This window comes from Strongylocentrotus purpuratus, unplaced genomic scaffold (assembly GCF_000002235.5).
Source record: "Strongylocentrotus purpuratus isolate Spur 01 unplaced genomic scaffold, Spur_5.0 spur5_scaffold_6, whole genome shotgun sequence".
Classification (NCBI taxonomy): domain Eukaryota; kingdom Metazoa; phylum Echinodermata; class Echinoidea; order Camarodonta; family Strongylocentrotidae; genus Strongylocentrotus; species Strongylocentrotus purpuratus.
The window spans coordinates 32,454,276-32,479,478 of NW_022145612.1; the positions used below are offsets into that span (position 1 = coordinate 32,454,276).

General features: G+C 36.1%; 1 protein-coding gene across 1 annotated transcript in view; it reads right to left on the reverse strand.

Moving 5' to 3' along the window:
* Positions 1–25,203, reverse strand: part of LOC105447200 (dynein heavy chain 3, axonemal-like) — an 87,235-nt gene that overhangs the window by 35,135 nt on the left and 26,897 nt on the right. The window contains exons 31-58 of the mRNA XM_031000301.1: positions 24,130–24,331; positions 23,566–23,571; positions 22,954–23,192; positions 19,681–19,830; positions 18,092–18,311; positions 17,348–17,611; positions 16,247–16,338; positions 14,064–14,145; positions 13,574–13,712; positions 12,723–12,913; positions 12,037–12,132; positions 11,379–11,570; positions 10,868–11,001; positions 10,300–10,462; positions 9,409–9,591; positions 8,341–8,499; positions 7,521–7,592; positions 6,904–7,104; positions 6,081–6,236; positions 5,235–5,330; positions 4,774–4,878; positions 4,101–4,234; positions 3,340–3,511; positions 2,859–2,945; positions 2,402–2,518; positions 1,800–1,967; positions 1,248–1,403; positions 263–367 (exon numbers count right to left, since the gene is read on the reverse strand). Of these exons, the coding sequence (XP_030856161.1) occupies positions 263–367; positions 1,248–1,403; positions 1,800–1,967; positions 2,402–2,518; positions 2,859–2,945; positions 3,340–3,511; positions 4,101–4,234; positions 4,774–4,878; positions 5,235–5,330; positions 6,081–6,236; positions 6,904–7,104; positions 7,521–7,592; positions 8,341–8,499; positions 9,409–9,591; positions 10,300–10,462; positions 10,868–11,001; positions 11,379–11,570; positions 12,037–12,132; positions 12,723–12,913; positions 13,574–13,712; positions 14,064–14,145; positions 16,247–16,338; positions 17,348–17,611; positions 18,092–18,311; positions 19,681–19,830; positions 22,954–23,192; positions 23,566–23,571; positions 24,130–24,331 (4,081 nt within the window). The remainder of the gene's footprint in view (positions 1–262; positions 368–1,247; positions 1,404–1,799; positions 1,968–2,401; positions 2,519–2,858; positions 2,946–3,339; positions 3,512–4,100; positions 4,235–4,773; positions 4,879–5,234; positions 5,331–6,080; positions 6,237–6,903; positions 7,105–7,520; positions 7,593–8,340; positions 8,500–9,408; positions 9,592–10,299; positions 10,463–10,867; positions 11,002–11,378; positions 11,571–12,036; positions 12,133–12,722; positions 12,914–13,573; positions 13,713–14,063; positions 14,146–16,246; positions 16,339–17,347; positions 17,612–18,091; positions 18,312–19,680; positions 19,831–22,953; positions 23,193–23,565; positions 23,572–24,129; positions 24,332–25,203) is intronic.

Sequence of the window (25,203 nt, forward strand, 5' to 3'; positions counted from 1 at the left end):
ACTTAAAGCCTGTCTGCACTAGTTTTAAACCTCCCTGCATGGTCACTGACAGGTGGATATCTCATCAAATCAGCTCTCAATTAACATAAGAAAAAGGGGATCATGGGGGACCAATGGGTACCGCTTAGGCATTGTTGACTGTTTAGAGGGAACAAGTAGCTACAAGTAGTGCAGTCTGGCTTTTAGAAGTAGAATTCAATATGTTTATGATATGTAGCTGAAGTATTGAAGTGTGTGTATTTTTTATGCATATATATCTTACCTGCAGATAGAGGTTGATAAACCAAGCTAAGGAGTACTGATACATAGGCTCAATGTTAGCTAGGTCAGAGATTGTGAAGAAGAGTATCGATGAATGTTTGGCAACCTGCAGACAAAAAATAGACAAATTCATTCTTATCAATAAGTCACCATTTCCAGTCTAGATGTCATTTAATTCAATGAATTTAAATGAAATACACCATTATCTTTAATAGAGAAAGAAGAAATTTAAGCCTGATCTTTCGATACCAGCATGGAAAGGAGTGGAAACTGACAATGTATAAACCATAATCCAATCTTTCCACAAAATAATAAAATAATCGTCTTAGTACTTTTATCTTTTATGTAAGTGTTAGGCGCTATATAAGCACTGTAATTATTTATTATTTATTATTTGATGAATTTCAAATAACAAAGGAAATGGAGTTTCGTAATATAGGAAAACAAGAAGAAAAAAAAAGAGATTCTGATGTAACAAAAATAGTACTAACACTGCAAGAACACTTAAATTAAAAGCCATCTACTGTTTGTTTTTACGTGTATGTAAAACATAACTGCTAGATGTATTTGCAAAATAGTAGTTCAAGTCATCGACCAACTCGCAATCTCTGTTCATCTTCAAAATATTCATTCATGTCCTTTAATAGTTACATCTACTAAAACATATGGGCACCATGCTTTCTAGGATGCCATACCAGAACTATGGAACAATCTCCCAGCGTCTCTAAAATGTTGTCCTTCACTAAATCAGTTTAAGTTTAGATCATGCCAGTCTTAAATCATAAAGTAAACATGTGAATGTTGTAATTGATATAATAATTGTAAGTGATAAACGGTAAAAGCTCAATATTTGTTACGTCTATCCTCTTCTCACTCTCTCTCTATCTCTCTCTCTCATCTCAGCTGCAGAGAGATAATTATGTAATATGCACTGTATAAGAATCATCATCATTATTATTATAAGACCCGTTCACATATGTTCTTACCGGTTTATATCCATCTCTCGTCTCATCAATCTCAGTCTCTGTCTTGCTGGCAATCTCCTGTTTCTCTGAGATCTCCTTGGAGAGGACCTTGGACGATGACAAGATCTCAATGGCTGTCTCATCTTCTAGGATGTTCCCTTGAGATGAGGATAGAACCTGAAGAAGAAAAATATAGAGATACCAAAATATGAGATTCAAATGTATAATCTCTGAACAAGGTAATGCATTCAATCGGTGTATTTCATATCTATGACTAAACAGAAATATTATTTGATCATTATAAGTAGATCAAACAAAAATTGCTCTATTGTGGATGGTTTGAAAATAACTTCATTACTTTTCAACATTCTTTTTCTGGTCAACGTTGTCGAATCTAAACACATTGTGAGTTAATCTCAAATTCCAAACAAACCTACTGATCTCAGATAGATAAGCAATAATGAATGCTGTTGAAAATCCATGCAACAAAAAGGAAATATTCACAAATGCTAGTTTTAGTCAAATTTGTATTACAAAACACATTTCTAGTACACTTAATGTGACAATACCAACCTCTAGAATCTTGTCTTCAATCTCTTTGAGTTGTTTCTTGTTCTTAGCACTCTCAATGATGAGCTGGTTCTTCTTCTCTTCTAGGTCTGGCTTCTCTTTGGCTGCAACCAAGCCCAAAAGCTGATCCTCTAAGCCAAGGGGTGTGATCATGAAGTTCAGCAAAGTCACCTGGAAAAATTATGACGAAAAGCGGGGACCATTTTTTTAAACTAAGACATTTTACAGATCTGTAATGTGTCATTTATCTTAAAAAGTTGAAACCAAGGAAGGATAATTCCTCTTTTCTTTTGTTTATAACAGACAATAAGATATAATGTCTCAAAAGCTCAGGTAAAATCAATGAAAATGTGAACAAAATTATTACACCAAAAGCAAGACATCACGAAATACAGTATTAGTGACTGCATTATGCTTAAGACCAAGAAACAGTGGTCAATTTTGCCAATATCATTTCAACTGCTCAATGCTGAAAATCCCTTTATACGTTATATAAAGAATCCAAAATATATTTTCAATCATTGAAAGACCATGCGGTTCCAAGTTCTACAATCTGGACACTCTAGTTAAAATGGACAAAACATATAGGAGGATCGTTGTCTCACCTTGACAGAGACTTCAGGAAGGTAGTGTGGATTCCGAAGCCTCGTCGTGATGTAGAACTTGAAATCTCGACTGAACTCTACCACATTATCACCAAGGCGGATGTAGTCCAAACCATTCTGTACAAACATACAGAGGAATTCATGAGACTTGACACACGTAAATTAAACACAAAATTATTTGGTTCAATTATTCATTGTAGGATAAGAATCTGGTATTGGAATCAACATCATTAATCAAGGCTTAAACATTCATCATTCATCAATCACTGCTCTCCTATAATTTTTAGAAACACAGATAATTTCATAAGACTTGTAGTTTTAACCAAGATTACATAGAGAACATGTACTAAATGCCAAGAAATCACAGACTTGAAACCCAAGTACACAACTTCTCCAATTATATTCCAAGGACTTTAGAAAAGAATGATATTATTTCAATTTCAGTAGTTCTACTCACCTGTTTGAAGGTTTGTTTCAGCAGCAGTGGTTCCAGGACAGGGTCCAATTCTTCACCCACATTCTCCAATAAACATGGCTGACCAAACTGTGATATACACATAATCAAGCAAACATTAAAATAAAAAGGAATATGAAATCTTATATATATATATATACTTACTCAAATAAAGCATATGAAAACTTCATGACAGCAGATCGAAGCTCGATGTATACAGAGCTAGTGTCCATGATTTCGAACATGATGAAGATGAGGGAGAGAGAATTATTTTACTACCACTAACAAAGCAACTGAATATAGTGCGGGTAAACTAGAAACATCCAGTCTTTTCTTTTAATATCAAGGTACCTTTTCGTTGCACCTCACAATTTCTCCTCTAAACAGTCTGTGTCTAGACTTTTACATAATTATAAATAATACAAGTGATATTCTATGGAAAGACAGATTTATTGTCTAGGACAAGAATACAATTCTGACTGACCTGCATGCAATTCTCTAATGTCCTTGTGTAGGTGGGGTCAGATAGTTTAATGACCTGTAGCTTGTTGGGTTTCTCCATGTTCTTGACCCATTTATTGGCCTGACCTTGAGGGTCAATCATGAGAGGCCATCGGTTGGCATTGGTCACTATCAAAGCATTGTCAGTCGAGAAGCTAGAGGGTGAAAAACACAATATAAGTTGATACTATCATAAAGTTTATCTGTATTGGTAGTTTTTGGTCAAGTAGAATACATGTGGCACATTCCACAACTTCCAATTAATATATTCCATGCAGGGCCCAGTCTTATAAACAGCTGTGATTAATTGCAAGTTATTTGCATTTGATGTCAATCACAACTATGCACATACATGTATAAAGAGATAAGAGACTGCAAACTTGCACTTGATTAGAGGACGTATCATTTATCTTGATCAATCACAATGGGGCCCAGGTATCATACAATAATTGATATTTTTGCTAGAATGTGACAGATTGATCATTCTTTCAACATTTCAACAGTCTCCTTTTCATTTTCATAAAGCATTATGTACTACATCATATTTTAAAGTTCCTTGGACCACAATAAAATGAGAACTAGTAAACAACAAAGGCAGACAACTAAATGGCAGCATTCTTTTTTCAAGTATTTCTATGAATTGTATTGTTTGATATGGGGGAAAGGTACTCTCTATAAACTGAACCATAGAAAGAGTGCAGAGAATAGAAATCTTCAATGAGTTTCTCACTGATTCTAACTTACTTATCAACAGGTAAGCCTGCTAACTGCCAATCGCGAACTTTGACCGGATCTCCAAGAGTAGCAGAGAGAGAAAAGACGCTAGATACTGGAATATCCTTCTCCACACACATATCATACCAGTCCTTCAGACATTCCTGCAATCAAAATGAAAGAAGTTAGAGTTTTGTTTTAGTGCTTTTTTGTTCATGAAAATGTGTTTTATCTTAAAACTTGTGAACACCGACTGATCATCATCTGAAAATGTATGTGGCACCAGTCATGTGAAACACTGCCCAGTGACATTAGAACCATCAGTCTTGGTACATTTTAAACAAGAATTAAGCAGCTCCTTTTCACATAGAACTGCTAGGAAACTTGATGTTACATGGCTTCTTGGAAAATACAAGACATATATATATATATATATATATATATATATATATACCTCACACATATACTTGACTAAACAACTGAACTTTGTGCTATTGTAAAACACAGCTACCACAGCACTGAATTTGCGTTAAAAAAATGTACAATATTGTCATTAGCATCAAACTTGAACATTTTAAAGAACAATTTGTGCTTGTAAATGCAGGAGATTGCAAATTTTTGTAAAAATTGACAAGAACTTTTACAAAAATCTAAAGAAAAGAAAGTAGTTAATATAATTCTAAATGATAGTGTATCGTTTTACCTGTCTAAATGACAATGTGAATGGACCGAGGTAAGCGACTACACCAGCTGATAACAACACATCACCCACAATGTTGATATATGTCTCACTCAGCTCCTCCGTCAGCTGTACATGGGGAAACAGATTGATATATTATAGAAAATGCTATCTATAAATCAGCAATCAGCAAATATACATGTTTTGAAGCCTTAATTTCTTTTTACTACAAAGTAAACAAATGTTGATTTAAACCTTTGAACAGATTGAAACTGGTTATTTTTCAGAAGTGTTGTCTGCTCACTGTCATTCAGTAGAATTCTAACACAACACTAACTTCGTAATATATCTCTCGCCATTCACTGTATCCACTTTGATCAAATGTACTGTGAGAAAGTATACCATGACACAACTTGAAATGATGTTACTCTTTTTTTACAATTTAAGTTTCTAGATTGTACAGTTGTTAATGGGTTTTATCTTACCTGTAGCCATCTATCTTTCTCTCCTCCAAGTCCAGCAATCAGCTTCTCAGCTCGGATCAGTTTCAGCTTCGTCAACTCAATATTATCCTCCAAATCCTTCAGAATACACACAATGAGAACGTGATTAAGATACTATATATCATGGAATCCAAGTGATTTGCAAATAAGTGATTTATCCAACTTGTCAATCTATACATTTGATCTGTAGGCTTTGAATCATAATCTAGAATATCATTCAACAAATAATAATCAACTGAGACATAAGGAGAGAATGTTCATTCTTGCCATGAACCTGAACTTGGCTAGCAAAGCATGATCATAATAAGTAGGATAATCATTGCAAGATATTGAAAAGGGTCTTATAAAGAGATACATGTATGTGATTGATCTGAATCAAACACAATACCATCAATTCATCTGGATGTAACAGAGTGTATCCCTCACATGTTATGGTTGGGTTTTCAGTGAATATCATACTCGTGGTGAAGTGTTGTCGTGGTTGAGTGGGTATGTCACCGGACTGTGGATCACAAGGTCCGTGGTTCGAGTCCCGCCGTGCCACTGATGTCTTTTGGCAAGACATTGATCTACATTTGCTATGCTCGACCCAGGTGAGGTAAATGGGTACCTGGTAGGATTATTCCTTGAAATGCACTGTGCGCTGATAACGGCTGTTGGAGGTAAAGCTAGGGTAATCATTTCCAAAGCTCTTTGGAAGCGCATAGGGACATTATAATATGATAAACAAGAACAGAATGTTATTTATTATGGTGAGTTATGATTGATTCAGATCATATGCTATTTCTTTCAGAACAGGGCCAAGAGCAAAGCAAAAACATTTCTTACCTTCTTCTCTCCTTCTTTACGAGATAGCTGATCGTTCAGGGCTTGTAGTTTCCCCATGATCTCCTTCAAGACACCTCTTTTCTCATTGAGATGACCTTCTTGCTCCTCTAGTTTAGATTCCGCTTCCTGAAGACGTGCTTTCTTGGGGGCAACCACCTACATAACCAGGTCACATTATAAAAAGAGGCTTAATACTAACTCTAGCGAATGGAACGTAGCAAAAATGAAAACTTAACTTGCTGTTTTCTGTATGAAAATAAAACAAAATTTGTTAAACTGTTCAACTGGTAAAATGCCATCTGGCATGCTCACAACCGATGATTTTAATGAATAAAAGTTAAAGTTGTTGGGGCTGGTGTGTTCCTATCTACTCTAGATCTAGCTACTCTATATTCGTGAAAGAAACGAATAACAAAGGCTCTTCAGCAGAGATCTACCTTTTAGTCCATATACCTTCATTTTTATTTTTATAGGAAAATTAAAATCATCACCACATAATTATCACCTGAGCCGATAAAAGTAGAGGCCTCTCAATATGGGATTAGCTCCCATCTCCTTTGCACCAGAAACATAGGATTTATTAGAACAGTAGGGCCATTAAGGGGTGCAGCTACCAAGTCCCCTGCAGGGGCAGGTATTCCATTCAAACAAATTTCGGATTTCTTCAAATATAAAAACGATTCCTACAATTTGTGGCCACAATCCATACCAACATTGCTGTATGAAATCATATCTATACACTTCATGATCTATCTTGAAAACTTGAGCCTTTGGCTCAGGCGAGCTATAAAAAAAAAAAGAAACATGAATGTGCATTAATTACCTTGGCCACTCTATCATAGACCTCCACGGCTCGAACCCAGCTGCACAGCCCTTCACATGCAGAGGATACCTTCTTGACCACTTCAGGTTTGAAGTCTGGATTGTTGATATACTGGTCTCGGATCTTCTTTGTGATTGCAGGAGGGATGTTGTCTTTGTCATACTCCCTGAGAGACTCCAGAAACTTCATATCCCCAAGCATCTGCAATCAAATGAGGGAGTTGTGTAAACCATTCGCAAATAGCATAAGTGTGATTCTGATAAACTGACCTTGCGATTAATTGATGCCTTAAGCATTTGATTGTCAAGTGGATGTGGCGCCTTATAAATCTTATGCATTATTATTATTATAATTAAAAAAAATTCAGTCAATCTCTCTATTTGCACTGTTTGATGAAATTTTAATATCAACAGTGCAGATTAAGTGTCTTCCCAAAAAATGCATGCCTCGATCTTCATTGAATTATCACTTGACAAAAAAGCAATATCACAAAACTCTTATTTCCTTCATTTTGATTTCAGGAATGCCTGAAGGACTGGTATGATTTTTCTTCTCTAAATTCAGTATGTATACCATGCAGTCTATTGTTCTTTTAGACATGTTTCGAGCACACTTACCCTTTTCGCTCCTGGCCAGTAGTCATCAAATGGCTTGCCTTGATCATTAGTCTTCTTTTCTCCCTTTATCCCCTGCAAAAGAAACCAATTTCTTAAAATGATTTGGTTGCTATACACCATCATGAAACTGACTATTATGGTAAAATAGTATGTACAAAGTAAATGTTTGCACTCTTTTATCTACACATAAAACTAAACACAAAAAAAAAATATGTGTATCTGCCCTACGAACCAACTATTGGTATATTCATTGTCATCATCATGGGTACCATCACTATTATTTAAACAATAACACCACCTAAATTATCATTATCACTACCATCATCATCACCATTATCAACATCAACATGGTCAACAATACCATCAATATCACCCCAACTATCATCATCACAATCATCATCATCACCATCACCACAATCATTGTCATTACAATCACCAGCATCATCACCACCTTGACCACCACAACTCATCATCATCATCATCATCATCATCATCATCATCATCATCATCATCATCATCATCATCATCATCATCATCATCATCATCATCATCATCATCATCATCATCATCATCATCATCATTATCATCATCATCATACATATCTAACCATTCATGATGTAGATGGCTTCCATAACCAGTCTGATGTCAACAGGGGGATATATATTTCATGGTTTTAACAATGGTGATATTATCTTGAGAATATCAAGAACCCCCTCCCCCTAATCATAATCACCACCAAAACTATCAGCAACTGTTACCATCACTTACACCTCCATCACCTTCACCATAGTCAACATCACAATGATGATGTATATCTAACCTTCATGATGCAGATGGCTTCCATAACCAGCCTGACACCAGCCGGAGGGTTCAACATGGTTTTCACTATGGTGATATCCTGCTGCTTCAGTGTATTCAACGCTCTCACAGCAGCATCCAAAGCTGGCATGGCAACTGCTAGATTCGCTTCACAGTCCTCCTGCAGATGTACAAAGAAACAAAACATTCTTAGATGAATAAAGACTAGATGGACCTTCAACTACGCGCAGTCGAAAATGATGCCTCCGCCATGGAGCAATTTTACAAACCAAAACAGAAGCAATTTTTTAAATTCAAGTTTGATTGTAATCCACTAAAAGATTCTCAGAATAATGTGATTACAAGTTATTTTTCATATACATGTTTGACCCTTCGATCTTTGACCTTGTGACCCCAAAATCTAATCTCTTCATTGGATCTGCAAGATACATGTTTTGAGTTTGATACTAATCCATCCGTCTGTTCTACTGATAATACCTTCACAATCTATTTTCGCATACATAATGAGCCCCATATCCTTCAACATTTGACCTTGTGATCCCAAAATCTAATCAGTTCATTGGCTCTGCAAGATACATACATGACCCAAGTTTGGCAGGAATCCATCAATTGGTTCTGGAGATAACGCGATCACGAGAACGGGACGTACGTATACGTACAAACGGACGAACAACCCCAAAACATAGTGCCTCCGGCTACTTTGTAGCGGAGGCATAAAAATTGATTTTGGTACATAAGTATATAACCTCACCTAGCTTAAATTCATGAATTTGAACAAAATATTACTAAAGGAAAAACTGTAACACTTTGAAACAATTGAAAGGCGTTCAAACTTTTATACTAATATTCCACACTACATGGTTGCAAAAAGTGTATTTAACCATAACCAAAGATTTTCTTTGTACAATTTCACATGTTAGATGTGCATAAATGACACTTGTAATGTGTGACTATGCAGTCTGTATGCCTACAAACTAAATGTACACATAAGAATATTTTCAATTCATTTTGTTAAAGACTTATTTTATAAATACAACTCTAGCAAGAATAGTATCAAGATTGGACTGACCTTGATTGCCTGAGCTTCGTTAGCAGCAGCATTAGCTACTGCCTCGTCAGCAGCAACAATCTGTCTCTTAGCATCAACCTCTTGAGTCTCTTCTTGTACAATCACAATCAGTTTATCCGTCTCCTTACTGTTCTCTATCAGCTTGGGTTGTAAGGCTGTCAACTCCTCTTGCATAACAGAGATCTAATTATCAAGAGAATCAGAAGAAAAAAGATAAGTCGAGGAAAATGGCACTTCTCCCTTTGCATCACAGGGGATGATGACTAATGTGTCAGAAAGAAATTCATCAAAAGAAATTCTACGGGGTTCAAGTCTCGCCACGGCACTAATGTCCGTTGGCAAGATGTTAATCTACATTTGCCACTTTCCCTTCCCCCCCCCCCCCTCAGGTGCTAAATGGGTACCCAGTAGGATGCAAAAGTTAATGTGGTTGGATGAGCAAGTGTGCGCTTGTAAAATGGCGACATTGTGTGCGGGTCAGCCTGAATCTGATGACCGGGGTAATAATATATATACTGCGCCTAGAAACAAGTATTAGGCGCGTTATAAATGTCATACATTATTATTGTTATTATTATTCTATATTTTGTTAATTCGTCTTGCACCACGAGATTAAAATACCACAGCAGGAAACATATTAATTTGAGGAAAACATTGATCAACATCAAATCAAATGTGTATTCATATACTTGTACTTGATATAAATATATTATGATTTGTATTTCATTATACCATATGGTGGTATTCAAAATAAATTGAACCTCCATCTGTCACATATAAGAGAACAAGAACACAAAAATAGCTGCACATAAAAGTAGCTTTCACAGATACACTCCTTTGACTACATTTGAGAAACAAGAATGATTGCACCAAGTCTAAAACGATACTGACCTGAGATGCAGCAAAGTCAAGTTTCTCAAGTCCCACCATGTATCTATTCTTAAGAGTAAAGATCTCCATTCTCTTGCGATTAAGAAGTGTCTTGAAAGTCTTGATGAGCTCCAGGTACGAGGTTGGTGTCACATAGTTGGCTCTCCTCAGTATGGTGAAAAACCTGTTTGAAAAAAAAAATTATTGAGTTTTCATACACATCTATCAATTTATCAAAACTAACTAAACTCTGAACCTAGAATTTTCACACAGAATACCTACAAACTTTTTTTAAAGAGTTTGCTAGCGCTATTTACATGTTTGTCCTCCATTACCAAAGAGATATATGCATATGCCAGATTGGATTTACATAAATTTAAATCAAGTGAAAAACGGAAGACATGGATAGCACAAGAGCTTCACATGAAAGGAGTATAATACAAAGCAATCCAGCCCAACTGGTGAGGTAAGAACTGTTTATCAGCTTCTGCATGTAGTTTATAAGTATAATGATTTCGATAAGAATTCTCAAAAATTACCATCAAGAGTGACTAGTCGTTATAGGTCATGTATGTATAAAAGCACTTACCTGTCTGACATAGCTCTGACGCTCTCATGAAAGTGTTTACACATGACGACCGTCTCTGCTCTGATCTCATCTGACATCTCAACATCATCCAAGAACTTGTGGGCAACCATCTCAAGAGCATCCTCTGGCCAAGCCTGGAAAGAAAAACAAGAGAAACCAAATAAAATCCAAAATATGAAATAATTTAAATGCCACAATACATTATAAAATGAAAAATGAACATGTACTACATCATAAATCTACATCCAGTTTTCATGCACAAGACTACAGTTCCATACAGGTGTACAGCCTTCTCTCTTTGTTCTTGTGCAAAAAGGGGTGGGCTTTAATTCATATTTTGTAAATTACTTCGGTTCATGATCAAGTCAGGTTTAATGAGTGCATTCATAAACTGACCAAAATGAATTCTTTTTTAAATAAAAAATAAAGAACTAAGCATTGTCCTTCCTCTCAAATACATGGCAAAAGAACTAACTTGCATCATTTGCAAACTGCTATAAATGACTTTTACCTTGAACCAATCGATGGTACAGCAGTTGATAAGAGAAGGAAACATCCTAAGTCTGTTCCTGAAAGCATCTCCAATAGGACTGAATGCTAGTACTACATGAAGGTTACGTCTGATTCTCTCTATGAACTTGTTGTACATGTTGAGTGGTGTCATCTCAATCTGAATGTTCTCTGCTACACACACTTGTTGCATCTGCATAATTAATGATAATATACAATTTCTTAATTTCATTAATTCACGTTCTACAACAGGAAAGCACCATTCATCAGAAAAAGTGCAACTCTGCAATGGTAGTCCAGATTTGTGTAAACTTGGTGTCGAAAGATGAATAAGACTCAATGCAAGGGAAAAGCAGAATGCAGAAGGAAGTACATGTAAGGCTGTTAACGCACTGATGACTAATATATATATTCTTTATTTCATAATCAAAGTAGACAATGGTACAAATAGATCACAGACATATATCACAATATAGCATACATGGCCAAGGCAAGGACAATATATATATATATGATGACCAAGGGCAGTAAACAAGTGTCAGTGAGAGAAAGATAGAGAAAGAGAGAGAAAGGTGACATATGCTCCAATTTTAGTTTTCTTTGTATAATTTAAGGTACCCTTCTTCTTCTATGGTACTCTACATGGCAATATCACTCACCTTCTCAATGATCTCAAGACGTTCTTCATTCTCAAACAGGTTTGGTATGTCTCCTGTGTTCAAGATCATGTTGATATCTTCCAGAAAGGATTCCTCCTAAGATCACAAAATATGGAGAAAAATGATGGAAACTTGCAAAATAAAATTGATAATCAAATAAATAACAGAACCAAGCAACAGAGAACACATGTTGATGATCTTATATATTCTCTACAAAAAAAGGCCAATGTTCCCTCTACCTAGAGAATTATAACAATTAAGTTACATTTTAAAAAAATTAAAAAAATTACATCTAAGGAAATAGAAGGAGGTTTAAAAAGGTTACCCAAATCGTCTCCTGGAGAGTGTTTCACAAAGACTAAGATCTACTTTACGTTGGACTTAAATATGGCAGGAAGTTCATACCACTGTTTGCTCTCACCATTATAATCTTTAGATAATATTTTTTCCTTTAATAATGAATTATCAAAGAAATATAAAGTCTGTAGATATGTGACCATTATTTGTATGTCCCTTGAGAGACCAATGTCAGTAAATGGTGAGAGCAAACAGTGGCATGAACGGCCTGAAATAGTTAAGTCCAACTTAAAGTCGATCTTAGTCTATGTGAAACACCTCCCTGGTGTTTAATACAGCTCTTAGACAATGAATGCTAATCATCTACTTACTAAAAAAGACAATATTACCTTGATTTGATGATCACCAAACAAGAAGACAGTACTACACCCTTCATCTCCTGCTTTCCTCATCAGCTGTCTGATATCATCTCTCCAATCGGCCTGTGTGTAGTTCTTGGTGATCTCAATACTGAACAGTTCATACATAGCCATGAAGGATGCTAAGCGGGCTGCACTGGCTCGACCGCTGCCACCAATACCTGAAGGAGAAGATAAGATAAAACAATCAGAAGTTGTCTTTTAACACAGGAATTTTGTTTATTGGAAGGTCTAAATAACTGCTCTGAACATTCAGAACATTTAAAAGGCAATCAAAGATGGATTAATTCTTGGAAACGTCCCATAGATAATAATATTAAAACACTGGGAGAGCAAAGTAGTTTTAATGTTTAGAACCTCTGGATAGTTGAAACTGTTACTTATAAGGTCATTAAAAACGTTGTTCTAAAGTACAAATTCCTTTGAAGAACATTGAACTTTGAAATACAGATTTCTTGGGGAATATAACAATATTGTACTTTTTCATTTCAAAAGTTAATTTAATATCCCCTTGAAACATGTACATGTGTGTTAGCAGATTGAAACATTTTGAATGTTTTCTTATGTAAACCTGTTTACATCGCTGCTGCCCTAGAGTACTTGACTGCTTGAAAATCTTGGAGCTTGTTGACATCGCTGCCCGTGACAACAACAGAATTGTTATTGATACAAAAAATTTTCATTGGTTTGGGTAAGCACAATATGTGGTTTCAGCTTCTACCGAGCTATAAAAAAATGCATGATTTGACAATGGTCTACTACACTGTTTTTGCAATATTAATGTGGAGACAAGTTTAGGGGCAGTTTTACAGTTGACTCACCGACGAGAAGAGCATGTCCATTGGGCTGTTTAAGAACTCTACTGATCCTTGAGATGTGTTCAATAGCAAAGCGGAACATCACCAGATCCATGGGAGCTTTAGTCATCATGTTATACTCCTCTAGATACTTCTCAACATTCTGAAATAAACAACAACAAAACTTGTAAAACAGCAGTCAAAATGAATTCAAGCAAAATCATTTTCATTGAATATGTGAATACTTTTTGATATATATGCAGGAGGGAGGGAATCTTGTAGCGCTTCATGTCCTATAGGTATTAGGATTTGGAAATACAAAGTATGAATCATCAGTTCTCATGTTGAAAGTGAATAGATAATGATAAATTGATTGATTTTTTATAAATATCAGAGTCACTGATAGATAGCAGAGCTATAAAAAAAGAGTTTGGTAATTCAGCACATTTCCCTCCCTTCTAATGGATAAGTTGGTGATTCAATCCTAATGAGCCGTGATACGATTTAAGTTTACCTCTCTGAGCCCCTCCAGATCAGTGATTTCATCATAGTTCTTCTCCTCATCCTTGGTCCTCATGTAATCTCCAAAGAACAAGCTACAATGTCAATGAGAAGAACAATCTTTATCTCATTCTAACAAAAGCATAAATTATATTAATGAAAAAGGTAAACTTTAGATATGAAAGATGTTTGCAGTAAAATACAAAGCAAGATTATACATGGTGACACGAAAATCATTTGAATCTTTGATAACTAAAGTGAGCTGCTTTGAATTCAGCTCAGATTCATGATAGAAAGCAGATATTTCTGATTTTTATTGGTGGAACTAGATCATTAAACCAGTAAAAACTTATGTTGCCTTGAAAGTTTGCAGTAACATAAGTTGTTTTTTTCCTTCTGTTTAAACTGATCTTTTTTTAATTTTTTGAGAATTGCTAGAGTAATTCTATGAGGATGAAGTTATATTTGGTTGTATAGCAGGTCAATGATTCTACTCACTATACATATCTATATAGATAAATGGGTTGCAAGATTCTCTACTTGAAATATGAACATGATGGCAAAATATACTTACCCATAAAAATATATATTACTAATATATTTACCCAAAAATATTAAACAGCACATGCAACATGCAATATTCAAATGTGAGCAAGCATGCAAACAAAACTGCATAATATTAAACTAGTGCTAGGTTTAATGCATTAATCATACACTACGTAACTATACAAACTAGATGATCTATTCTGCTAATCCATTCATTGGTTAAGCATAAAACATTAGGAATCTTATATACACTTAAAGAAAGTGCAACTACATCAATCTATATAGATAAATGGGTTGCAGGATGTATTCACATCTAAAGTGATAAATAATTAGTAATCATATTTAAATTAAAACAAATTAAAGCATTCCAAAGTGTTATGGGTCGCAACCACAAAAATAGAAGTATTCATATGTGTCAATAAAATATTTTCATTCACCTACATCAGGACAATGTCACTTCATTAAAACACAATCTAGAATTCAAGCTATTAAAAATGCTCATGCAAAAATAGAAAATTAAGTGTGAAAGAGGAAAAACTAAACATGTTAAGTGAAATGATTAAAATAGTTCAGACAAATTCAACTGCATTCGTGAGAAGACTACCTGCGAAGATGTTCATCTCGTATTTCGGGATGTGCGCTACTGCTGCATGATGGGAAGGCAGGGGTGGAATGGATGCAAATAATGTTTATACTCGATGATGGGAAGGGGTTTGAAAGATACATATTGGTTTGCAATCTAAGCTAACATGTATATTCTATGCACAAACACTGTCAGACATTATATAATGATGAAAGCAACATTTTGATACATTTACATTGCCGAGCATCTATACAATAATAAATCTCTATTCTATTCAAAGCAAGAACAGGATTTAATGCTTTTCAACAAATTTGGGGGTATAATGCAGGGTTTATCTCTTTGCAGACAAATAATTCACTTTTCTACATGCATGATCACACACTTTTTTTGCGCTAACAGGGCCATCATATATAACAAATTAGAAACTTTGAAAGAATATCACTTCACTCTCAATATCAAATTTATGCTCTGCACAATAAGTCTAAATTAGACATACATATCAGAACTCAATTCTGCTTCCACTGCTTCCACACATGAAATATATTCAGGATATCATATTTAGGAAAATCTGTTTCATGTTTTTGTAAGAACACACTTCTATCGTTGTAATAGAGTTTTCAGGTTTTTTTTGCTGAGTAATGTGACTAAAAAGTGTCCTTAGTATATTATTCTATTTGCTTTGGATAAGGTAAAAGAAGTTCAATGTAAGTACATAAATTATTATTCACACAAAGTGATGTTCCTGTTTGCTATTAAACATATATCTCAAGGATCAGTAGAATTCTTAAGCAACCCAATGGACATGCTCTTCTTGTTGGTGAGTCAACTGTACACTGATGAATAGTGTTGGTTATACTTAGTTTTGGTATAATACTTTATCTTATTCATTTTATCTTTGGATCTATTCTCGTTAGCGTTATGTGATAACTGTTTTTACATTGCTATGTATTTCATGTGCTTTTATTGTAAACTGTATGTAATTCAGCTCTATAAATAGGGCTGCTATTTTTAGTATTTCTAACAAACCAATTCAATAATAATAATACAAATTAAAGGAAATAACGTACCTCCTCATGTTTGTGTCAGTAACCTCTCTACCAGTTGTCAGATGAGTGAAGACTGTGTTCATTTTCTCTTTAAACTGACTCTGAACAACACTCTACATCCGAAAAACAAACAAAATTAGCACAAAAATGCTCATTTATCAATGCATTTTCGTTATTATGACACACACTAAGGACATTGTATAAGAAGTCCATATCACATCAAAATGGATTGGGAGGGGGTGGATAACAAAACACTTGTATGGTTATTAAAGTAATACTCAAGCAGGTGTGAATAATACATAGAGATTTTTTTTTTTTTTTTGGGGGGGGGGGTTCACAGAAACACAATTCATGACATGAAAGGTCACAGCCACTCATATATATTTTTCTTTGAACATAATTGTAGTTTTTTTTTGCCTTTGAATGTTTTTTTAAACAGATATATGGCGCCATACAAATGCTGTGAATCCTCATAATGGTAGCAAGCTAAAAATCACTTGTTAAAAGTCTAAATAGGCTCTCATTTCTTTTCAAATACACAAAATATAGCTTTGTAAAAAGAATTTTGGTATCGTATGTGCAATGGCAGGACAATCAAACACATCAAATACCACACAGAATTTTTCATAGTGTCTGTCAAGAGCCAGAAGGATGTCAACTCCACTTTAAAGTATGTAATGAGTTAATGTTCTTCTGGCTCACGATAGAAAACATAAAAGTTGGTAGTACACTTCATCACTTCATCTGCATACCTGCTAACATCTGAAAATTAGAAATCGGTACCCTTAACAGGCAATCGCACTGCCTTACCATGGCCATGTATGCAACGGCAGTGTAAGTGCTGGTAAATCTTTACAAAGAAGCAAATACAAATTAGCTGCTCGATCGTGCAACCATTCAACGCACGCAATATGCAGACTCTCAAATCGCGGCACATGGTAAAACAAATTAAAATTTGGCTTTTAAGAATAAATTTAAAAAATAGAAATAAAAAATTGGGTCATTCAGAATTTTCAGGTCCTAAAAATCCAGAAAATCTGAACTGTTGGCAGGTATGCATCTAACAAACATGATTGTTCATAAAATGAATAGAAAAAAATGCATTAGATAAATCATGAATACCTTGACCATGGTGAAGAAGGTCTGCCGATCCTCGTCATCGACCAGGCGATCGTAGAAGACCCTGTAGACTTCATGCACCCAGAGTCGGATGAGTTTCTTGGCTCCGTCCGCTCCCGACGGGATACAGGCTGGCTTGATGAGTAGGATGCCTTGCACGACCCTGGCAAAGTCTCGTAGGTTGAACACATAGTGGGACTTGGACGGGGTGGGCAGGAAGCTGGATATGGCTTGCATGTAGATCTCAGTGGTAGAGTATACCATGATCTAAACATGACAGAACATAGATTAATGAATTAACCCATTGGCTAATGAATTGTCATATTCCTCATATTTTTAATACAGGAACCACCCGGTTTCAGCAGGCACTGGGTTAAGAATTACAGGGAAGCTCTGAAGTACTAGTCAATACTTTTGAATGATTTATGAAAATCTGCTTTTTTACCAAATAAGGTTGTCTTTAACACGTTTTTCAATTCACAATGTACAAAAGCTTTTTAAACAAGGTCTCATAGTGGACAACAAATTTAATTCAATGTTTTATTCTTCATATCACTGATATCCATAAAAGGACCCTATTCCTACAACTACGTGTACCTTCAAAAGCAACAACATATATTTTTTTTAACAATTATAGACCCGGTCTCATTAGGAAAATGATTTTTGATTAATTTGCGATTGATTCAACGAAAATCAAATTAATGCCTACATTTTTTAAAAACCTTTTACTCAGTAATAGTCTTTTACCCTTGAGTATCTTCTGAGATTGGTCTCGAAGCCTCGGTTGAAATGCCAGTCCAGGAGAGGAGTAAAGATGTTCTTCATGGTCTCCTCGTTGAACGTGTCTATGGCGAGGATGTTGAAGTGACGTAGGAAGCGAGGAGTGACTGTATTCCTACCCCCACCGGGTGGACCCATGGCCGATACTAGCATGATGTCTTCAAGATACAGCACACTCGTATCTTTCCTGAAATCCAGAGCATTCGAATATGATTTAGTTTTAGAGGTATCACAGTTACGTTTTACATAAGTTCTACAATGTGCATTAAAATTGTGCCATATTTTTTCATAACTGTGCATTCTATGTTGTAGCTCTCCATATTTTCCACCCTTCTATATTATAGTATTAATGACTGCTTTGAGAGAAATAGTTGTTTTATTACGCTCAAGGGAAGGTTAGAATTGTGCTATTCCCCGAGGCTTGCCGAGGGGAATAGCCCAATTGTAACCTTCCCGAGAGCGTATGAAAACAACTATTTCTCGAATATTAAAGCAGTCATTAATACTTTTATATGCCGAAAAAAAATAGACTAAAAAATGAAAAATTAAAAATATTTACCATTTTGTCGAAGACGGGATTCGAACCCTTGCGTACAACAAGAGGTGTACCGAAAACCGACGCTTAGACCACGCGGCTATGGCCCGCCGTTAACATGCTTGGCAGTTTTCTCCAATATATACATTAAAATGGATTGAAACCGGCTTCGCGTGTGATGAATGCTTCGCAAAAGCTCCATATACGGACTCTTCTTTTACTTTTGCAATGCATATTGGCACGAACTTAGATCAAGATCTATCGGCAGATGTTGTTTTTTTGTTTTTGGAAGTTTATTTTCGTCTTCATGTCAACAATGCAAGATAAAATTGTCGGTAAGATCGATCGAGATTCAATTGTATTGAAATTACCGACCAATCCTTCGCACACATACGGCATCCTCCATCGCTCAAACCATTTTTTAACATGTAAACCTATGGGGTAACCATGGAGGCTGACCAACTGTTTTTAATAACCATGGTTATTAAAAATATTGAAATGTTTTATGCATGGTTACCGAGAATTTTACAGGAACAGTTGAAGTTTATGAATGCAATTCGACCAATCAGATGGCTGGATTTCTTAAGTGAGGTATATAACATACATTATGGGAGCTCAATGGTAAATATAGTTTGGTACTCTTAACTATTGCTATTAAGCAAGTATACCTCAGATTTAATATTATGGTATTACAATGGTGTTTGAGATAAGACGCCCAGATACTCTTATTATTATTAATATCATTAATATCATCATCATCATCATCATCATCATCATCATCATCATCATCATCATCATCATTATCATCATCATCTTCATCATAATAATAATGATGATAAAAATAATTAGAGTAAAGAATAATAATAATAACAATAATAATAACAATATTAATAATAATAATAAAAATAGTAAAGAATAGTAATAAATGATAACAATAATAACAGTAAAGATATAAGATGCCCAGATACAGAAAGCTATATAGAATTAACAGACGAACAAACAGGTGTCTAAGCTGAATTACCTATCAAACCAGTAGCCATGATCCACCCAATGTCTGAGAAGCTCTATAGGAGGCTGTGCACCATATTTCTCCTTGGCTGGCATGTTCAGATCATCCACAAACACCACAAGCTTCTTACCAGGCGTGGGACCATACACACCCTTCTTTCTCCTGTTTTAGCAAAAAAAAACATATATTTTGTAAAGGGATACAATCCATAGGTCCACAAAAACAACAGGTATACACAGTCAAACCTGGTTTAGCAATCACCTGTCTACAAAGACCACATTTTTTGTTTCCCTTTAGTGGTCTTTATAGACAGGTTTCACTGTATCATATCATGTTAGGTATACACAATTTTGAGCCAATGTTGGGCACAGCCAATAACATTCAAAGGGGTTGCAAGTCTAATTAATCATCTATAATAATAATACGCTAAGGCTCCGCGGGGGGCGCGACGTCTCCGCGAGCCTTTGTATTCTATTGTTTTTTAATGAGATCGCCGACCCAAGTTGGTGCGGCTATCTCCTCCTGAACCCTCCCCTCGGGGTACCCGTGCCCGGTGCCATCGTCCGCGGGAGAGTCTACTCTAGCGAATTGGCTATACTCCGCCCGAGGTCCTCCTCCGTGTCGACGTCCAGGGCGAAAACAGACGCGACATGCATAATGCAGGATATGCGTGACGACAGAGATACCTCATGGATATTCAACATAACATCCGTAGACACACGACCGATGACCATCCACTCACATTAAGTTGCGTACTAAATGCTCTATGCAAAGGGCGGGATTACCGAGAGTAAAGCATCTTTCTATAGGATGTGCTTTGTTGTAGCTAGGATGTGCCTTGCATACATGTAGTAGCTGCACAAGAGATACACGGGGCTTCCCGTCGACGTCCAAACTTAGAGACCTATTTCCATCATGATTGCCGCGATTTTTATATAGTTTTCGTGAATGGAGGTATGATATCAAAGCTTATTTTGTGATTATTACGGCCATGTATACTCAATTTTGATTATCATTTTCTAAAGGAAAGTTTTGACAAGAAAACCATTGGACTGACAATTCAGTCGCAAGCTAACTTCAGTCACCACACATCACAGTGCAGTAACTCCAGGAATCTCCAACACCGGCACCGGGCACCGCAGGCGTCCGAGGCCTGCGGCGCCGGTGTTCGAGCTTCATGGAGTGGCGCTGGAGTGTTATGTGTGTGAGTACAGCTGAGCTGAGCTCGAGTCGAAGAGATTTGACACTTTGAAATTGTTATCTGTTGGTTTGCATCATTATTGCCGCGATTTCAATATAATTTCGTGAATAGATTTACGAAACCTGAGCTTAGAATTAGTAAAAGTATTACTAATGTCTACGTTTTTAAACGACTGTCTGATTTTCTTGTGAAAATTTTCCTTTGAAAAATAATTATCGAAATTTATGGTCAGAAATAATCACAATCTAGGGTCTATTATGTTACAGTTCTTGCATCAAATCAATGCATGAAAACTTAGTTATTGAACTAGAAAAATATTTTTTTTTTAAATAGACAATTATGAAGAAGGAAACCTGAAACCCTGAGTTGAGTGTATATTTGTTTCAAGGGGCCATAAACCCCCAAAAGCTCAAGGGTTACGTTCTTCAAAGTTGGGGGGGGGGGGGGGAGAGATCAGATCGCAGCGAGTTGAGTGTATATACAATATAGGCGTGGGGTCCACGGGTTTCAAGGGGCCATAAACCCCCGAAAGCTTGGGGGTTTTAGGCGTTTAATTAGGGTCAGATGAGCATATTTTTAATACTTTATTTGTGACACTTGCGGGTCACTAATTGGCGTGGGGTCAATACGTAGAGTTGCGTAGTGTTCTACCAACTACGCTGGCCTACGTTACTATATGCTGTGGGACAGAAAGGGGTACGCAAGATGAACGAAAACAAGTCATGTTTAATTTTTTTCGCGTACTTTCAGCGTAGAAACTTGACGCAGAAAGTACGCCTTTTTACGCAACACTATGCTACCCTACGCCAGATCGTCAAAGCAGTAAAAGCTTTCCACACAGTAAGCAACCATATAAGCAAACCTGTAATCCAGCCTACGCATAACCTACGCAGGGACTATTTTCCCATTAATACGCAGCCTAATTTCTGCGTAGTCGGTACGCCACACTACGGAACTCTACGCAGTTCCAGTGGTATAAAGAATAACTACCGGTACAGTTGGATCGTTTTTTTTTTTTTTTTTATATAAGGCCAAATTTTAAAAAAAACATGTTTAGCGTCCTGTTTTTTCTGAAAAATGGGAAGGAGGAGGCCCTTTTTTTTTTTTTTTTTTTTTCTTTCAAAATGGCTGCTCCGTACATTTTCCCTGACATTCAGGCTTTTTTTCAAGATGGCAGCCGACAATTTTTTTCTTTTCTTTTTTAAGATCAGAAATACATTTTAGCAGTGCTTTTCATGTTTTTTTTCTTTAAAAAAAATAAAAAAATAAAAAAAAAAAATAAAAAAAAAAATTCAAAAAAAAAATAAAAAAAATAGGAGAGGCGGCCCCCAGAAAGGAAGCGGGTGGGGACGCTGTTTTTTTTTTTTATCAAAAAATTCAACAAAAAAAAAAAAATCAAAAAAATTTCAAAAAAAAAAAAATAGGAGGCGGCCCCCAAAAAGGAAGCGGGCGGGGAAGCTGTTTAAAAAAAAAAAAAAAATATAGGAGGTGGCCCCCAAAAAGGAAGCGGGCGGGGACGCTAAACATGTATATTTTTTAATGGCCTGAATGGCAAATAAAGTTCTCGGTGGTTTTAATTTAGACAGTCTCTATATATCTATTTACACCCCCCGCCCCCCTCTAGAATCCCGCGGATTTCCGCGGGTCCTGCTAGTATTGTAATATTGAATTACTCCTGTATTCCAATTTTGTGCAATCTTGTGCAAGACAACATAACAAATTACATCCGTCCAATCTGAAATTTACAAATGATTTCATAAAATATCAAGCAGATGTGTAACAGTAATATGTAGGACTAGGGCCCTGTAACATAAAACGTTACAATTAATCATATTGTAGCATCCTTCAATCAATTGTAACATTAAAATGGATAGTAATTTCCAATTAATTTTATGTTACAGATAGATACAATTATACATGGTAAGATACTAGCAGCAAAATAGACGAGATTATTACCATTGAATGTAAGTTAATTTTAATGTTACAGAGCCCTGAAAAGAACGAAAGAGACGGAGAGAGAGAGAGAGAGAGAGAGAGAGAGAGAAGGAGAGAAAGATAGTGCCAGGGTTATTTTCTATACTCACCGGTCAAGCTTAGATAGGATGATATCCTGCGTCTGATTGGCTGAGGTCTGAGCTGAGAAGTTGAGATTGTTTGGAATGTAATCCCCCTTGGCCAGGTCAAGAAGGAAGGCGTTGGTGATGGCCGATTTGCCCGTACCTGTCGGACCTACAAACAGGACCTTCTCACCTTGGAGTAGTAACTTCTTGAGAAAGAAGTTCTGTCGCTCTGTATCAACCGTCTTGATGATTAACTCATTCACCTATTATTAATAAGTTTAAGAATGGGGGGATGCAGGTATCAGTTAACACAACACATCAACACAGTAACTTACAATGTGTACATATAATATCTTAAATACAGCAGAATATAAGCCTTTTGTTTGACTGCAATTTACAACATACATGTATTACAAATTACTTCAGACAACAACATTTACGAGGCTGCCATGTGGAATTTTCAAAATAAATACCAATATCAATAACAAATTGACATTCATTCAAAGAGAGAACAGGGGAGAAATAGAGACACAATAAAGTCATGTGAATGCAGATTATTGCAGATGCCATTCATATCAACTGTAGAACAAGAGACCAAAAAAAAAAAAAAAAACAGCACAGCACACAATATCTTACCATCATCTATTTAAAAAAGTGTGCAGAATTTGGGATATAAATATAAATAGTCCAATGTGATGCATGCAAAAAGGAAAAGAATAATTAAATAATCATAAAATAAACATTTTGTATAAATAGCAGAATTGTGATATAAAACATTACATAATCCAAATTCGTGTGACAGCATGCTATAGAGAAAGTAGATATCTATTCATTAAAAAGATTAATTGATCATTTATGTCATAAACCAAAGCTTTAATTATAAAAGCCATTCCATGTGAGAACATTGGTAGGTATAGTACAGTCAAACTGTCTATTAAGGCCATCCAAGGGAAACATGAAGAAATGGTCACTGTAGACAGGTGGCCTTTCTAGACACGTTCTTCAACACACATTTCTCTCTCTCTCTCTTTCTCTCTCTCTCTCTCTCAATCTCTCTCTCTCTCTCTCTCTCTCTCTCTCTCTCTCTCTCGGGAGACAAAAGGAATGGCCACTATAGGCAGGTGGCCTTTATGGAGAGGTGGCCACTAAGACGGGCTTGACTGTATTAGATATATCTCAATACCTTTCCAATCTACATACCTGAGTATTATCAGCGATCTCAGTGGCAGTGACGAAGGTCGCCCATTGGTTCCAAGCCCCGAACGTCTTCCTTGTGTAGACATAATCAAATACTGAGCCGCGCTTGGGAATCAAGAGGTTACGAGCAAACTTGAGTTCCTTAGGACGAGGATGCTTCCCTGTGGTATCCATGTCACAGAGCTGCTTGAAGAACTCACTGAAACTACGGGCAAAGAAAGATAAAGGGGATCATATATCAGAGCAGATTCTACCGTTTCTACGGGTTCAATTAACCATCTTGACTCATCTCTGATGAACCTCTCTTGGGATTCAGGAGATAACGAGCAAACTTGAGTTCCTTAGGACGAGGATGCTTCCCTGTGGTATCCATGTCACAGAGCTTCTTGAAGAACTCACTGAAACTAAGGGCAAAGAAACATAAGAGTACCATATGTTCAGAAATCTTTCTATGGGTTCATTTAAACATCTTAGATCATCTCTGATGAACGTCTTTTAGGATTCAAGAGGTTACGAGCAAACTTGAGTTCGTTAGGACGAGGGAGCTTCCCTGTGGTATGTCACAGAGCTGCTTGAAGAACTCACTGAAACTATGAGCAAAGAAACATGAGAGGGTCATATCTCATGTCATATCATGAAAAGATCATCTTCAATTGACCCCACTAATTATTCTGTCAATGCTCTATCAACTGAGAGTCTAGTACACCAGATAAATGAGAGGAAGAAGGAGCACTTAACAAAGTTTTCAATACCTGACTGTACACGTATATACCAGGGGTGATACTGAGCACTAAAAAAAAAAGTTTTGTTTTTCCTCAATCACCCCCCCCCCCCCCCCCCCCTTGAGTAAAAAAAAAAAAAAAAAAGGATACAGGGAAAAAAGACATTTCCCTCTTTTGAGTAACAAAATTGGGAAAGAAAAAAAAATAATCAGGCAATTATCAGGCCTGATATACTACAACATAGGAAATAGACAGCTTCTCTTTATTTGACCTCACATGCTTTTTTCTGAATGCTCCATCAACTGAGACACTAGCAGATCAGATGAATGAGAGGAAGAAGGAGCACATAAGCTGG